At 36.8% G+C, this 16,464-nt stretch overlaps 1 protein-coding gene across 1 annotated transcript in view; it reads right to left on the bottom strand.

Annotated features, from left to right (window-relative positions):
• The window catches only part of EXOC2 (exocyst complex component 2), a 262,715-nt gene that overhangs the window by 109,854 nt on the left and 136,397 nt on the right, over nt 1-16,464 (bottom strand). Inside the window, exons 7-10 of the mRNA XM_054721573.1 lie at nt 14,233-14,313; nt 3,620-3,765; nt 3,403-3,484; nt 2,544-2,646 (exon numbers count right to left, since the gene is read on the bottom strand). Of these exons, the coding sequence (XP_054577548.1) occupies nt 2,544-2,646; nt 3,403-3,484; nt 3,620-3,765; nt 14,233-14,313 (412 nt within the window). The remainder of the gene's footprint in view (nt 1-2,543; nt 2,647-3,402; nt 3,485-3,619; nt 3,766-14,232; nt 14,314-16,464) is intronic.

Raw genomic sequence — 16,464 nt, 5'->3', positions numbered from 1 at the left:
TTTTTTGTTGATGTTAAAGCTGTCTCTATCCCCATGAGGTACTCATAGTACCTGTCATCATAGATTCCAAAGTCCAACAGATATCTGACCTGATTATTTTTATTATTAAAAAGAATAATAGAATTGCTCGATGTCTTCTCAAGGCATCAAAAATAAAACAGTGATTAAAAAATAAACAAACTACTGGACATTGTTATTGACATGCTTTTTCTTTATCCTTTAAAGTAACAGGATGAAAGCATTTAAACAGACAATTTAAAAGAATCATTTTTTTAATACCTACCATCTTTTAAATGCTATCCAGTAGGTTAACCAGTCATAAGACCATTAGTTATCTATATATAGTAATTCACTAGATAAAGAAATCATAATACGGTTTAACACATCACTATCAGCAAACTTAATAGAATAAATGTGAACAATAAAATAAATACAAAGCATAATTAGAGAACACAGACAAAACACTAATCAAATGTATCCTGGACAAAGACAATTAACATTCCTACAACTCTGTTTCTTTATATGTGTTAAAAAAAAAAAAAAGCACCTAGATAACTAATATGTAGTTTATTTCTACAAGCCAGAAAAATCTCCAAATACATTCTTTCTTATGAAGGTAGCCTAGAGAAAAGCAAAGATAGGCTCTGAAAGCAGACATATAGGAGTCCTAGTACTAGCTGTGTGTGCTGAAAAAACACACAACACCATCTGAGGTGCCCTGGCTGGGTGGCTCAGTTGGTTGGAGTGTTGTCCCCATACACCAAAAGGCTTCGGGTTTGATTCCTGGTGGGAGCACATATCTAGGTTGTGGGTTCCATACTCGGTCAGAGGCATATGGGAGGCAATTAATCGATGTTTCTCTCACCTCTCTCTCTCTCTCTCTCTCTCTCTCTCTCTGTCTCTCTGTCGCTCTCGCTCTCACTCTCACTCTCACTCTCACTCTCCCTCTTTCCCTCTCCTCTCTCCCTCTCTTCCTCCCTCTAGAATCAATTTTAAAAACACAGACATATCCTCGGGTGAGGATTAAAAAAACTATCTGAGGCTTAGTCTCCTAACCAGTATACCAGGTATAATACACATGCCCAATGTGGTGGCTGGGAGGATTAGAAATTATAAACAGCACATCCAGCATGGTGCCTGGGCACACTGCAGACGAGGGGTAGTGGCAGCAATCAATTTTACTATTCTCTACTCCAAAAAGTCTCCTTTCCCTTTCCTGTTGGGCAACACGAATGCTGACTATGACAATGGCTCATACTCCTACTGTGCTCCTGCATCACTGGGTACCTCCACAAATGAAAACAAAGAGCAGCTTTCAGACCAGACCATCTTTCCATACTTGGGAATTATTTTCAATGGTCACATACTAACAACAGTCAAATGCATAAAAATATGTAGTCTATAATCATTTTATAACTACCTAATATTCAATAAACTTCACTAAGGGAGAGGGTATTTGGTCTGAAAAATATCTTATTCTGAGAACAAAGGTCACATTCAAAATATGACACCAGACAATAACGTTATAGTTTTAAATTATGGATATAATAGCTTAAATTTATATGCTTTTTCTCCAAATCCTGATATAAACACTATAACACACACACACACACACACACACACACACACACACAATTTATTGACTACTTATTATGTGCCTGGTGCTATATTAAATTATTAAATGTATTCTTGATTATCTTTGCAACTACCTGAGACATAGATTGTGTTAACATGTCCGTTTCAAAGATTAATAAACTGATAAAGAAGACTCAAGTTACCCAAAGTGAACAGCTAGTTCCCATTATGCTACACTGCTTCTTTCTATGGCCTTCTTGTCATACCCTGTGATGTCCATCACTTTCAATATTACTGCTACTTTTTTTTTTTTTTAAGTTTCAGACTTTCTTTTCAAGACTAAAACCTTTCAGAATTTTCTCTACTGCTGAACTATGACCCACTCTTGTAGCATGGAGAATTTCCTAATACAGGGAGCTCCTCCTGCCCGTGGCCTGTGGGTGCCCACCAGGTGCAATCATTCCGCTAGGTTAGGTAAGCCCTTGTTGAGCAGGAGGAAGAGGTGACTAAGCAATGAGACTACTTTCCTTTCCCCAAATACATAGGAAGGATTCTCTTCTCCTTAAAGACTGAGTACTTGCAAATATATTAGTATACAAAAGAGTTTTGGTGTTCTGCAGTAGGTACTCCTAAGTGTTTTCCCTTTAATTATTTCATCAATCTCCTAATTTTCCCCAAATTAGCTTTAAGATAAGGTGACCAGATCGTCCTGCTTTGGGCGGGACAGTCCCGATTTTTAACAATTTGTCCCGCGTCCCGCGGCATTTTAAAAAAGTCCCAATTTTTGGAAAGATTCAGCATTGTTGTAGAAATGCTTAATTTGTCCCGGGACACAGGACAAATGGTTAAAAATCGGGACTGTCCCGCCAAAAGCAGGACGATCTGGTCACCTTACTTTAAGAGTTAGATGACATATCCAGTACTATACAGATATATGTGATTTGTGAAAATTCTTGCAAAAAGTTTACCTTATATAACGTTTTTGGTCATGTAAGGTCGATGGTGTCTCAAGCAATTTGTCCAGAAGTAATTCTCTTAAAGCTTCAATCCGTGTTTCTACTTCAGCATAATCTATTTTTAAAAAGGTACAAATATATAAGAATTACAGGATGGAAACTTAAGATCACATTACAGACAGTAGAACAGTGGCTGCCTTGAGGGTTATAATGGTGGATTGAGAAGAGGCTCAAGGGAACATTCTGGAGAGATGAGAACATTCTATCTGGGGTGTGGGTTACAGCGGTGTGTGCATTTGTCTGTGCATTTCACTACAGATAAATTAACTACAATAAAAATAAAATCAAGTTTTCTGAGTCCTTATGGAGTTGGGATTTACAAAGATAATAAAGCCCTGTGATATTTCTCCTAGTTGATAGGCATTACCATAGGGAATTTTAGGCTTTTCTTATTGTTTTATTTTCTGTACTTAGCATTAGAGATCATTTCAAAAATTGTTTCGTTTACTTTAATGTAGGGTTAGAATTCAGAAATACATCAATCTTTCTGAAGAGGGAAGATTAAAATGTAGGTTCCCATTTCTATAAAATATCTATAATTGACTCTTTCCAATGAAAAATATGTTTAATAATATCATGGTTAATAAGTAGCAAAGAATATCTAAGTCTAACCAATCCTATAGCTGTGGTTGCTCATTTTCACTACATTTTAGTAAGAAAAGCCTTATGTTATTTTTGAGGTAATAGTTTTACATTTAAAAAGATCACCATATCAACAAAAACTAAAAAGGATGTAACATTCTTTGCAGAATACATCCCACATTCTTTCTGTGAAAGGAAAGGAGATCTAAAAGCAATACACAAGCCTTACATTTCTTGAAAACTTGCACCTCTGTTTTTCCAAAGAGTGACTTGGCTTTTTCATAGTCATTAATAACCACATCATAATCACCCTTTAAAATAAAAAAAAATATTTTGTAGACTGTCAGCAAAGTACAATGAAGACATATAGTTAAGATAAAAACATCTTAACAACACTTTAAAATTTATGATATCTATAACCATCGGCATATAAATACATACTCTACCTTTTGAATATTCCTTTCAATATTTAGAGGAAGGTTGAAAAGAAACTTAAATCGCTGGAGGACATTGAGTGCATTTCTAGTGGAATCTGCCTTGTCCTTTCGACCTAATACTTCTTGAAATAATGTATCTGCAGTATTGCTTGCTCCTATTTTAAAAGAAAAAGATCAAACTTAGATAAAAATTGATTTTATTTAGAAAAGTATAACTGGACAAATGAAATAAAATGTCAGATTGTTATTGAAGCTTTACACTAAAACTCCATAGACTTTTTCAAACATTAGCTATAAGGGAGATCTTTCATGGTTTGCTAAAATACAATTTCCATTTTGCCTACTAAGTCTTTTTTTTTTTTATGTTAAGAATGGTATCCAATTAAAAATAAGCATATTTACCAGGCCCACATAAATTCTTCAATGTGAACCTACATTATTTTAGTCACTCTTCTAAGTTTTATAGCAATTATGGGCCAGTTGGATCTTCATTAATTCAGACAATAGGTTAAAACACACGCATATATACATGTGCACACTCAAGTACACTAGTTAAGTTCCATGGAATCAATATCTACATATGTGGTAATACACAAAACAAGAAAAGTATTTTACAGAAAAGCTGTTCAAAAGGAATATTTCAGAACCAATCCTATTTCTTGGTAAAATTACCTCTTTGTATAGCAGGTACAAAAAATTACATAAACCTTAAAATGACAAATTTTAACATATCATTAATCAATATTTCTTAAATCAGCTAATTCTTATATTATACACAAACTAACCTAAAAGACCTCAAACTATATGAATCACTGTAATGAAAGAGTTGCTTTATCTAAAGTGAAATTTACTGTGTTCAAAAATAGTTAAGCTTTTTCAACTTATGAATTATTTTTAATTAGCCACAAGGGGAGAAAAAGAATTAAGTGTTTTCAGCTGTTTGATCATTGCACATAAAAAGTTTCTACATTATCTGGTCTAGTGACTATACTTTAAGCAAGATGAAAAAATTACCTCAGCCTCACTGGGTGGCTTGCATGCCACATTCTCCACTCCACACTGTGGGTGGGCTGATCCTGTTAGTCATCTTTGTAACATAACTGTTTTATCTAAATATTGTTTAAATTCTGTTGAAATTATAAAAGCCTGATATAAAAACTTAGTTTTGTCAAAATAGCGCCTTTCATCACATTCTATTTAATGTCCAATACTAAATTTCTGCTATACGATGAGAAAAACATACTCTCTTCTTGCCACCAAACCACATGCTGGTGGCTAAAAGAACATTTCAAATCTGATTAGAGTTAAAACTTTTTCCTTCAATGAAAATTCTTATTTATTATATAAAAATATAAATTTCATGAGTTGAGGCTAAATGAATGGATACATGAAAGAGATTGTATATTTTTAAAAGGTTGATTACTTATCTGTGAGCTGAGGATACTAAATCCCTAAGCACTTTTTTAATATACAATGAAGAAATTTAGAGCAAAATGTATGAGAGTTCAAAATTAGATTTTGCTCTCTTACTTTAAAGATATTAAAAAATACCAACTAACAATTTTAACTCCTCTAAAAAGTATGAAAAACAAGTACAGGTAGAAAATCCACTAATAATTAAATAAAGTATAAACATTTTATAGAGAAAATTTGTAGGCAGAAATTGTAAATTTAATTTCTATACAGAAATTTTATATATATATGGAGAATTTTAATTTATGCACACAAAGAAATTATAACCTTAATTTATAGATAATTTCTATCCATGAATTATTATGTTATGAATTTTACTGCACTCACAATAAAATATTGGGAGTTCATAATTCTATGATAACTGGACAATCATATCTAGTAATAAAATAAAGGAGAGCAGTGAAACCAAGATTTGTGCAAGCAGATAAAAATTACCAACAGTTCACAAAATGCATTTTATGTCTATATTCTCTAGAGTCACTAATAAGAAAATGAAACTGGGTGGGAAGCACACAATGTTGCATTATAAAGTTATACACCTGAAATTTACATAATGTTATTAATCAACTAGAGGCCCAGTGCATGAAATTCATGCATGGGTAGGGTCCCTAGGCCTGGCTGGCGATCAGGGCCAATCAGGTTCCCTGCCTCCCTGCCTCCCTGCCTCCCCCTTCCCTCACTCCCTCAGCGCTCCGCTGCCGCCACCACTGACACCGCCACCACCACCAGTCACCCACCATGTTCCGTACCGGCCCCTGCTGGTCAGTGCACATCATAGCAAGTGATTAAACTCCTGGTCTCACGGTTGAACTCCCAAGGGGACACTTTGCATATTAACCTTTATATATAGAGATGTTACCTCAACAAATTAACTTTTTTTTTTTTAAAAAAAGGAAGAAAATGAAACTACTAAACTCAGCAGTGACCACATGCAAATGACACCACAAATAAGCCAATTAGTCAGCCATCTTAGAACAATCTCCCACGGTACCAATCCTCCACATCCTCACCTATACATCCAACTTTTAAGGCACCTTGCAGGGGTTTGAACATCCAGGGTGTAACCACAAAACAAATCTAACTGAATGAGATGGCCATAAAAAACCATAACTTGAGTCTTGCAGTTTGCAGAACAAATCCTGGTCTTACAACTACCAGCCCTAGGCAAGTCTAGCTGGAAATTGGTCCTTTCTCAACATAAGCTCCATGGAGAGTGGCTGTCATTGTCTCGGTTATATACGTACCCGGAGCACTAACAGCAATGCTGCTATAATAACACTGTGGCTGCCACCATTACAGTTGGGCTGACTGAACAACAAAATTTTCTTCAGTGTAAGGTGGGACAACATGAATGGACTTTCAAGACATTATGAGAGTGAACTAAGTAAGTCAGATACAGAGAAAGACAAATACTTCATGGTATAACTTAAATATAGACTCTAAAATAGGTGAACTCATAGAAACAGAGAATAGAATGGTGGTTACCAGGGGCTGAGGGTTAGAGGGCGGGGGAAATGGAGAAATGTTGATCAAAGTACAAACATCCAGCAAGAAGATGAATACATTCTGGGGATCTAGTTAATAATATTGTATTATATACTTGAAAGTTGCTATGAGTAAATCTCAAATGTTCTCACCACAAAAAAAGAAATGGAATTCTGTGACATGATGGAGGTGCTAGCTAAAGCTAAGGCAGTAATCATACTGCAATATAAAAGTATAGCAAATCAGCATGGAGTCAATATCTACATATGTGGTAATACACAAAACATGTTGTATACAATATTACATGTCAATTGCAGTTCAATAAAGCTGGGGGAAAAGATGGGAAGAAAAATCACTGCAGCACTGAAAAAAAATTTTTTCCTTTGTGCCAGGAACTCCTATCATATAGAAAAACTAGTCATGTAATTCTAATGCTGTCCTACAATTTCAAGCATGTTTGTTTAAAGCAAATATGCTTTCTCTTATTTTGAAGTGACTTATTGGTTCTTTTCATGGCACTGACACCTGAGACAGTATATCACAGAAGTGATTTTTAACCTATGGTCTCTGCTTGATGTGAGTTGAGGGGATTGTGGGGAGGATGCAAAAAGTACCCTACCCACAAAACACACACACAAACAAACAAACAATTTATCCCAGGAACAGGCAAGTTAAATGAGATTAGGAAACATTTAAGTATCTGGTAATTTAAGGTAACATAAAAATGTAGACTTAAATTCATAGTAACCAGGACCACAATGAGACCTAACAACATACTTATTGTATGTGTCTCAGTTTCTGTAAACAGACAGCAGAAAATGGTAAGACAGGCTTCCATGTATAACATAATGATATTACATGAATATATCATCGCCAATGGTTAATACTTGTTTACAGAGCCATTTTGGACACTGGAATTATATAGCACCACATGGAGTACACAGAATGGAATCTTAGAGATGAGAAAAGAGGGGAAGTTGGCTCATACTACCCATCTCTTTTCAACTCCCTTTCAGTAATGTCAGGTTTGTAGCTTGAAATCAACCATGATGGGAAGATTTACACATTGGGAATGCTAATAGTAGGGTTAGTTTGTTTTTTTCCTTTTTGGCATGTCAGTTGTTAAACAATTACCATTATAACAAGTAAAAAATAGTTCCTTATTCACAAACTTGACTCTGATATTCCTTAGTGTTTCAAGTCCTTAGCTTTCTTCTTTTAATTTTACACATAGTACCTAGGGTGAAATTATTCAGTCCTGTGCATTGAACTACCATCTCTATGCTGCTGAGTCCCAAATCTATATCTTAAGTTATGTCTGTTAGTGTAAAACAAACCTTTACACATATTTTAACTACACATTCAATAATTTTTTTATGAATTTACCCATCACAAAGAAGTCCTTTATTCTGAGCAATTCCAAAGATGAATACCTGTTTACCTGGGGAGACAGTTTAATCATTCAGCCCTCACTAATTTAAAGGGAAACTATGAGAGCATTTCTTGTGACACCCTATGGGACCAACTTAGTCCCTGAAGATTTCCCGTTGAGTGAACCCTGACAGCAGAGCTGAGAAGGACAATATCAGGAGCACATCAGCTTTAGGGGGCTTGGAGCACAGGAATAGGACCCTGAGTCTAGGCAGATGGTTGGTCAGGCTTCATCACAGAGGACAGTGAAGAAAAGATTACTGGGTGGACAATCAACTCTCACACCCTTAGTTTAACTGCCTTTGGGAAGAGCTAAGGAAGTGGAATGAAAAGAATGAAGATCTCATGGAGGGAGAAAAAAACACTTTCGTATCGATGGGTCCCTTATAACCTAAAAGGAGTTTAGAGAAGCCTTTGTGTGTTGATAAACATATACTACACATGTAATATCTAGCACTTACTCTGTGCTAGGTGCTTGTCTTAAAAGTTTATATTAATAATTCTAAATTCTTATTCTGAAAACGTATATTAATTGCTAATTCATCTAAACTTACTCATGTCCCTGTAAGATAAGCACTATATTTATCCCCATTTTATAGTGCAGGCAACTGAAAACACAGAGAGGTTCTTCAACTTGCTCATTGTGACAAAGCTAGGAGGTATTGAGAGAGAAAAAAAGATATTCTTGGGTATAACCCTCAGGAATCTCAAACTCAACATGTTATAAATCAAACTGAATTTTTTCCTCTCTACTTTTCTCCTCATGCCCCAAACCTGCTCCTTCTTCCTCCATTTGTGGCCAAAAATCTGGAAGTAATCACTGATTACTTCCTTTTTCTTCTTTTCAGCTCAACCAGTAACTGAATGCTGCCTTTCTCATCTCGTTAACATCTCCCACCTGCCATTCACTCTACCTTCATCACCTCTGCTTTAATTAAGAGTCCTCAGCACTTCACTCTTACAACTGTACCTTCTACCTGGCCTTCTCTTAGTCTAGCTCCCTTCTAATCCTTTGTCTATACAAAGGGCAGAATGTTCTTTGAAAAGTTCTAACAGCACTCCCTAACTGAAAATCCTTCAATATCTCAGTGTTCAGGATAAAGACAAATCCCAAACCCAGTAGAAAGCTTGTCATGAGCAGACATTCTTCCATCTGGCACCCTCACCTCTCACTTCTGCACACCAGCCACGCTGGATCCTGGGTCTAGGAATGCAGCCCATCTCCTTTCTGAAACCGGTGCTTTCATCACGCCGTTTGCTCTGCCTGGGACAACCTTCATCCACTTAGCTGCCCACCCACCAACCTCTTCTGCCTGGCTACTTCCAAATCCTCTTTTAAAACTCATGTGACCCTTCCCTGATATTGTCTCCACTCCATTTTCAATTAGGTCTCCCTTGTGAAGACTCCAGATGTACCCCAGGATTACCACCAGCAGAGGATGATCACACCAAAATCTATTCGCTGATTTTTGTCTGTATTTTCCACTAGACCAGTGATGGGCAACCTTTTGAGCTTGGTGTGTCAAACTTCGCCAAAAAACTGAGCATAACTCGGGTAGTGTGTCACTTTGAGGAAAAAACTAATTCCAAGACTCTAGTCGCAAATGTTTCATCCTCAGGAGCAGCAAATGTTTCATCCTCGGCATGTGGCCGCGTGTCATCAGAAATGGCTACGCGTGTCAGTGCTGACACACGCGTGTCTAGGTTCACCATCACTGCACTAGACTATACAGTCTGAGAAGTAAAGCCTAAGTTTTACCTTCATATTCCTGGGATAGAACTAATGGATGTTCAATAAATACTTATAGAGAAAGGACTAAAAATCTGCCTCTGAATCAGTGCTCAGTACTCTTTCTACTTAGAGAGATTGTACTGGCCAGTACAAGCCTCACTCTGTATGGTGTGCAGTCCTGCACAAATGTCTGTGCAGCTGAAACTGAATGCTGCCTTTCTCATCTCATTTTTTATTGTAAAACTAGAGGCCTGGTGCACAAAATTCGTGAACGGGGGAGGGGGGTGTCCCTCAGCTCAGCCTGCACCCTCTCTAATCTGGGACATCCCTCTCACAATCCAGGATTGCTCCCAACTGCTCGACTGCATGCCTGCCTGCCTGATTGCCCCTAACCACTCTGCCTGCCAGCCTGATCACCCCCTAACCACTCCCCTGCCAGCCTGATTGATGCCTAACTGCTCCCCTGCCGGCCCGATTGCCCCTAACTGCCCTCCCCTGCCGGCCTGGTCCCCCCCAACTGTCCTCCCCTGCCGGCCTGGTCCCTCCCAACTGCCTTCCCCTGCAGGCCTGGTCCCCCCCAACTGCCCTCCCCTGCCAGCCATCTTGTGGTAGCCATCTTGTGTCCACATGGGGGTGGCCATCTTTGACCACATGGGGGCAGCCATCTTGTGTGTTGGAGTGATGGTCAATTTGCATATTACCTCTTTATTATATAGGATTTGCATGTATCAAGCACATTTTCTATGCATTGACAAATTGTCATACTCCTTTCTAAGTTTATCCTTTGTACTTTCAATGTCATAGATTATCTCTGCGTGTTCCTTTAGGCATCACTTCCTGTGAAACATCTTCATCATCTTTGTGAGCCAACCCCCTCTTTTAATATCCATTTCTGTAAAATGTCATGTGAGTTTATCTCTGGGAGACAAGGAGGCCACACAACTGCCCACTTTGCTATATGTACGTGAACTGACAACACATGTACAGTGACCAGTCACCAATGGACTTGGAAGAGACAAATTGGTCACGGATCACTTGCACATTTGAAGAGCTAGCAACTGAGTTTGTACTTTATGCAATTTTAGCAAATATATTGTAGTAACTGAAATTTGAACTGTGTTTTGGGGGAACAGGTATATTTAATTGGACTGTGGTAACTGAAATTTAAGCAATTCATGCATATCAAAACCATGCACAGCAATGTCAATCTGTAGTTTAAAGTATAAATTTGGAGCCAGATTTCTAGACATAAATCCCAACTCTACCACTTATTACTTATATGAAATTAGGTAACTCATTTGATCTTTCTGGGTTTCAGGTTTTTTTTCATCACTAAAAGGGAGATAATAGTACAAACCTCAGAGTTATTATGAGGACTAAATATACATAGAATGTTTCTGAACACTGCAAATGTTTTAGCTATCACTACCATGGCTTCTACTACAAATACTTATATGACATTGTCTATACTCGCACTGTCCAATAAGGTAGCTACTAGCCACATGGGGCTATTTCAATTTAAATTAGTTAAAGTTAAATAAAAATTAAAAATTAAACTCCTCACTAATACTAGCTACATTTTAAATCCTCAATAGCTACATTTCCATCTTTACAGAAGTTCTATGGGACAGTCCTATTCTATATTCTTGGAATAGGTAAAAAAAAATAAAAATAGAACTCGATATGCAAATTTGATATAAATAATAGTCATCACTTCATCACTTGCTTGAAATCAAGAAGAAATTCTTAAGTTAAAGGCAAATCTGTGAAACACATGTCATTGAAAACAAAAGAATTTCAATGAAAGGCTTCAGCACTGGTAAATTCTTAATAAAATGGACTAAGTTTCTTATAGTTAACATTATACATTAAAAATTAATTTATAGTGAGAAAAGTTGCCCAAATTTTAACAACTTTCATTTAAAATAACTCAAGAAAAATGCATATTAATTAAATATGTGATTATATGCAAAATTAAAGCATTAATAATAATCTAAGTAAACTACACTACAGTTATACTCATCAATCCTTCCTTCCTTTCCAAAGAAAAGAAACTAAACTTTCTGTAGTAGTTCTATAATTGTTCTTTTGATTCCCCAGTTACACAGCTTCTGAAGTCTTGGGTAACTATGGCATACCTCTCTAGGCGGAGAACATGTTTGCAAGGCTGGACCCACACCTCTTTCAGCTGTGTACCCCACATTGGACTGAGCAGGGTTATGTCTACACAACCAGTCTTAAATAAATGTTGGTCAAATTGAATTAGCAAAACTATATCTTAAGATAGTAAACATCAACATCAAGTTGATAAAAATGATTCTAGAAAAAAAGGTAGTTATAAAGAATATATTTTAAGAAAAACTTACAACAGAAAGTCTTGAGGGTCTCATAAAGAAGTAACCATTTATGCTAAGCACAACCTTCATTCAAAAAGAACAAACTACAGTAGAAAGTATGACACATTTCTAGAAAAGGTTTGTGGTTATAAAGGAATAGAAGTAAAATGATTTCCCTTACAAATTTTATACCACAAGTGCGAAGGGAGAATTTCCTAAACTACTCCTTAAAAGAAAAAAAAATTATGGTAACACACTATGCTAAACCTAACACTTAAAACAAATCTTAATTTTTTCAAAATCTTAATAAGAGTCTATTTTCTTTTACTGATAACAATGACATACTTACTATGTCAGCTTGTCCCTACAAATCGCCTTTGAAAAGTTAATGAAATAATCTCACTTTCTTTACAGATATCATGGTTCACTGACAATTTCTATAGTGAAAACAACATTCTTCCATGACCTTAAATATGTTTGACTATGCTAATATAGAAATAGCTCTAGTAAATGTTTATTTGGATTAAATTAAGAATATATTCATTTCAGCCAAGTTGGTGACATGGTTCTCAGATAAAAACAAGGCAAAATCTCAAGGCAAAATAATAACAACAACCAGAGGGGAAAATATTAAAAGCACCGTTAAACTCATAAATTTAGGAGGAAATCTAAGTCCTCAAATTCTACTACCAAGGAAAGCCCATGTCAAATTAAAGCTTCCTTCTAGAACAGTGATGGCGAACCTATGACATGCGTGTCACCACTGACACGCGTAGCCATTTCTGATGACACGCGGCCACATGCCGAGGATGAAACATTTGCTGCTCCTGAGGATGAAACATTTGCGACTAGAGTCTTGGAATTAGTTTTTTCCTCAAAGTGACACACTACCCGAGTTATGCTCAGTTTTTTGGCAAAGTTTGACACACCAAGCTCAAAAGGTTGCCCATCACTGTTCTAGAAAATACTTTCTTATCAGAGATCCACAGATTTATGAACAGATATTTACAAAAAAGCTCATTAAACTGTGATCATGGAAATAAATTAAACTAGAAGTGCAAAAACTAACTTGATATCACAGTTCTGCATTCATAGAATCACTAAAGATTTGATGAGATGGTTCTTAATTTCTTTAGCTATTCTTAACCCTACTATGGGAAAATCATAGGCTATACTTATTTTAACAAACAAGAGGATTTCTTTGGACATTACTGCTCCTTGTCAAATGTTTACTATATGCATGAAAGAGGATAATTTATTTTTAAGTCACCAATATTAAAACAGGAATTGATTCATCTGATGAGTTTCTTCCAAATCAGTATTGTAAGTACCTGGGAGCTAGTATATCAGAAAAAAAGATATAAAGGGAGGTGGATAGATCTCCAAATTCTGCATGTGTCAGTTTTTCCTGGCTTATAGTTTATACAAAATGTCTCAGAGTTAGATACACTCTTAATTATGCAGTTGCCTTAAATTTGTTTTGGAAAAAGGTCAAGTATAAATAAATAAGACATAAGCATCTATAATTATAGTAGCTGGTATTATTTATATTAACATGGTAGATACTTGAAGGTGTTTTTTCAGGTTTTTGATCAATAAAAATCCTGGCTAATGCCAAAACGGTTTGGCTCAGTGGATGGAGCGTCGGCCTGCGGACTGAAGGGTCCCGGGTTCGATTCCGGTCAGGGGCATGTACCTTGGTTGCGGGCACATCCCCGGTGGAGGGTGTGCAGGAGGCAGCTGATCGATGTTTCCCTCTCATCGATGTTTCTAGCTCTCTATCCCTCTCCCTTCCTCTCTGTAAAAAATCAATAAAATATATTAAAAAAAAAAAATCCTGGCTACTGAGTCAGTGCTTTTCTGTCTTTAATTCAAGATGCTATTTTTATAGTCATCTCTTTTATGGTGGCAAATTTTACTTATTAAGAAGTATATTGGCTTGTTTTCAAATTATAATTTCTCATAAGTAAAATGCAAAAAAAAAAAAACCCAGGATATTCACTTTCAATGTTTTTATTCCCCTTTATGTTCATTAAATCATGATTATTTAGAAATAAATACTAAAATGAAACTTATTGCCTTGTTCTGTGAAACCAAATCCAAGAACTATATTAAAGCCTGTTATAAAGTCCATAAATAGTTTTGGGTAGTAGAACAAAACTTACTGTTTAGAACATTCTCCAGTTTTTGCGTCATGGATCCTTCTACTTTTTCCGTTCCATCCGCTTCCAGTTTTTGATGGATGGCTACAACAAAATGTCTAGTTAAAATTTAGGCTATTTAAATGGATGGGAATACAGTACATTGAAATGACATTTTTAAACAGCTTTTCAAAATGGTCACACTATTTTCACTGATGGAAATAAGCACAAATGTGCAAAAACTCTGCATAAACTCAGCACAGTAACCAAGAGACACCAGTTTAAATTATTTATATTTCATGCTACTGAAATAGTACATTATACACATAATCATGTGATCCTGAATGTTGAGCGGTAACAACAGTTTAATTACAAAAGAAAAGTAAGACTTAAGTAAATAATATCTTTGATGTTTGGTCATAGGAAAGTTATACTTATTTCTCAGTTTATTATCTGCATGCTATTTTTATAGTGGTCTCTTTTATGGCAAATTTTATGTACTTAGAAGTATACTGGCTTGTTTTCAAATTATGATTTCTCATAAATAAAATGCAAAAAAAAACCCCTGCAAATTAGAAATACTACTATTTGAATTATATCAAGCTAAAAATATTTAATTTCAGTCTTGGGACATAACATGGCCAAATACATATTATTCATGTACTATCCTATCTAATAATAGAGTAACATGTAAATTACCATCACTCCGCTACGCCCACGATTGGGCGGCGGGAGGCTGGGGGGTGGGACTCGGGGTGGCCTATCTGGCCATTGAGAGGCACGGATCTGCTGCCACTGAGGGGGGCTACCCTGCTGTTGAGAGGTGCAGGGGGTGGGACTCCCGCCCCCTGTGCCTCTCAACGGCCAGATCCGTGGCCGCTGAGGGGGCCTGCCGCGGACACCCAGCTGCGCCTCTCAATGGCAGGGTAGCCAGGTGTCCGCGGCAGCCCCCCTCAGCGGCCGTTGAGAGGCGCAGGGGGCGGGACTCCCGCCCCCTGCGCCTCTCAACGGCAGGGTAGCCCCCCTCAGCGGTCGCGGACCATCAAAAGTGAGGGAGCTGGGTGCCTGTCTGCTCCGGCACCAGCGGACAGGCACCCAGCTCCACCGCGAAAAGCGAAAGCGTGTAGGGGACCCTACATATGCATGATTCAATCATGCACTGGGCCTCTAGTTCATACTATAATTATTTCACTGGAAGTTCCAAAGAAATATCTAGTGACATCTATCAAAACATCAATTTGTGGATGTAGAAATTACATTGGAGTATTTTGCCAATATTCACATATGTACACATAATTCATATAAAGATTATCAGGAAATCACTTATATTTTAAAACTGTATAGCCCAGTGGTCGGCAAACTCATTAGTCAACAGAGCCAAATATCAACAGTACAATGACTGAAATTTCTTTTGAAAGCCAAATTTTATAAACTTAAACCTCTTCTAACACCACTTCTTCAAAATAGACTCGCTCCAGGCCGTGGTATTTTGTGGAAGAGCCACACTCAAGGGGCCAAAGAGCTGCATGTAGCTTGCGAGCCGCAGTTTGCCGACCACTGGTATAACCTATTGAAAAGGGGAGGTTTCAAACAGAGCAAATCAAGCTTAGGTGAAGCACTTAGGAAATTTTCAAAACAAAATGACCAAATATAATTTCAAATTAAAAATTGTGACATAATAAAAAAAAAAGCAAGCCACACATTAATTTAGCCATGATCATAAGTTAAGCCCTATGATATTTCTAATGCATACTGCTCTTGTAAGAGGCCAATGATGCATGTTGTACTATTACTTCTATTTCACAGATGGCTCAGTGAAAATAAATAACTTGGCTGAAGTCTCAAAGCCTATCGCAAAATTTGAACTCAAGCGGTCTGATCCCAGAACAAAAAAAATTCAACTATCTGAATAGCATCAACTAAGTCTCTATTTTCACATCTTTAAAATGAAAATAATAGACTGATTATGTCAGTTGGGAACTGAATTCAGTTGCAAATAAAACGACCTCTCTCAAAAATAATAGCTGCTAAAATTTTATTTAAATCATGATTATTTAGAAATAAATACTAAAATGAAACTTATTGCCTTGTTACACCTAGAATTTTATTCTTTGGCATAATTTGCTCTAGCAAAAACTCAAATGCAAGTCATTGAACTTACTAGTAACATCACTCTTATGTCCGCTATTCTCCAACTCTTTCCTAAAGGAACTTACTGGTTCTGCCTCAACCCTGCCAGTCATGGGTGGCAGGTTT

The sequence above is a fragment of the Eptesicus fuscus genome, chromosome 9 (assembly GCF_027574615.1).
Source record: "Eptesicus fuscus isolate TK198812 chromosome 9, DD_ASM_mEF_20220401, whole genome shotgun sequence".
NCBI lineage: Eukaryota > Metazoa > Chordata > Mammalia > Chiroptera > Vespertilionidae > Eptesicus > Eptesicus fuscus.
This window is presented reverse-complemented; position numbering and strand designations above follow the sequence as displayed.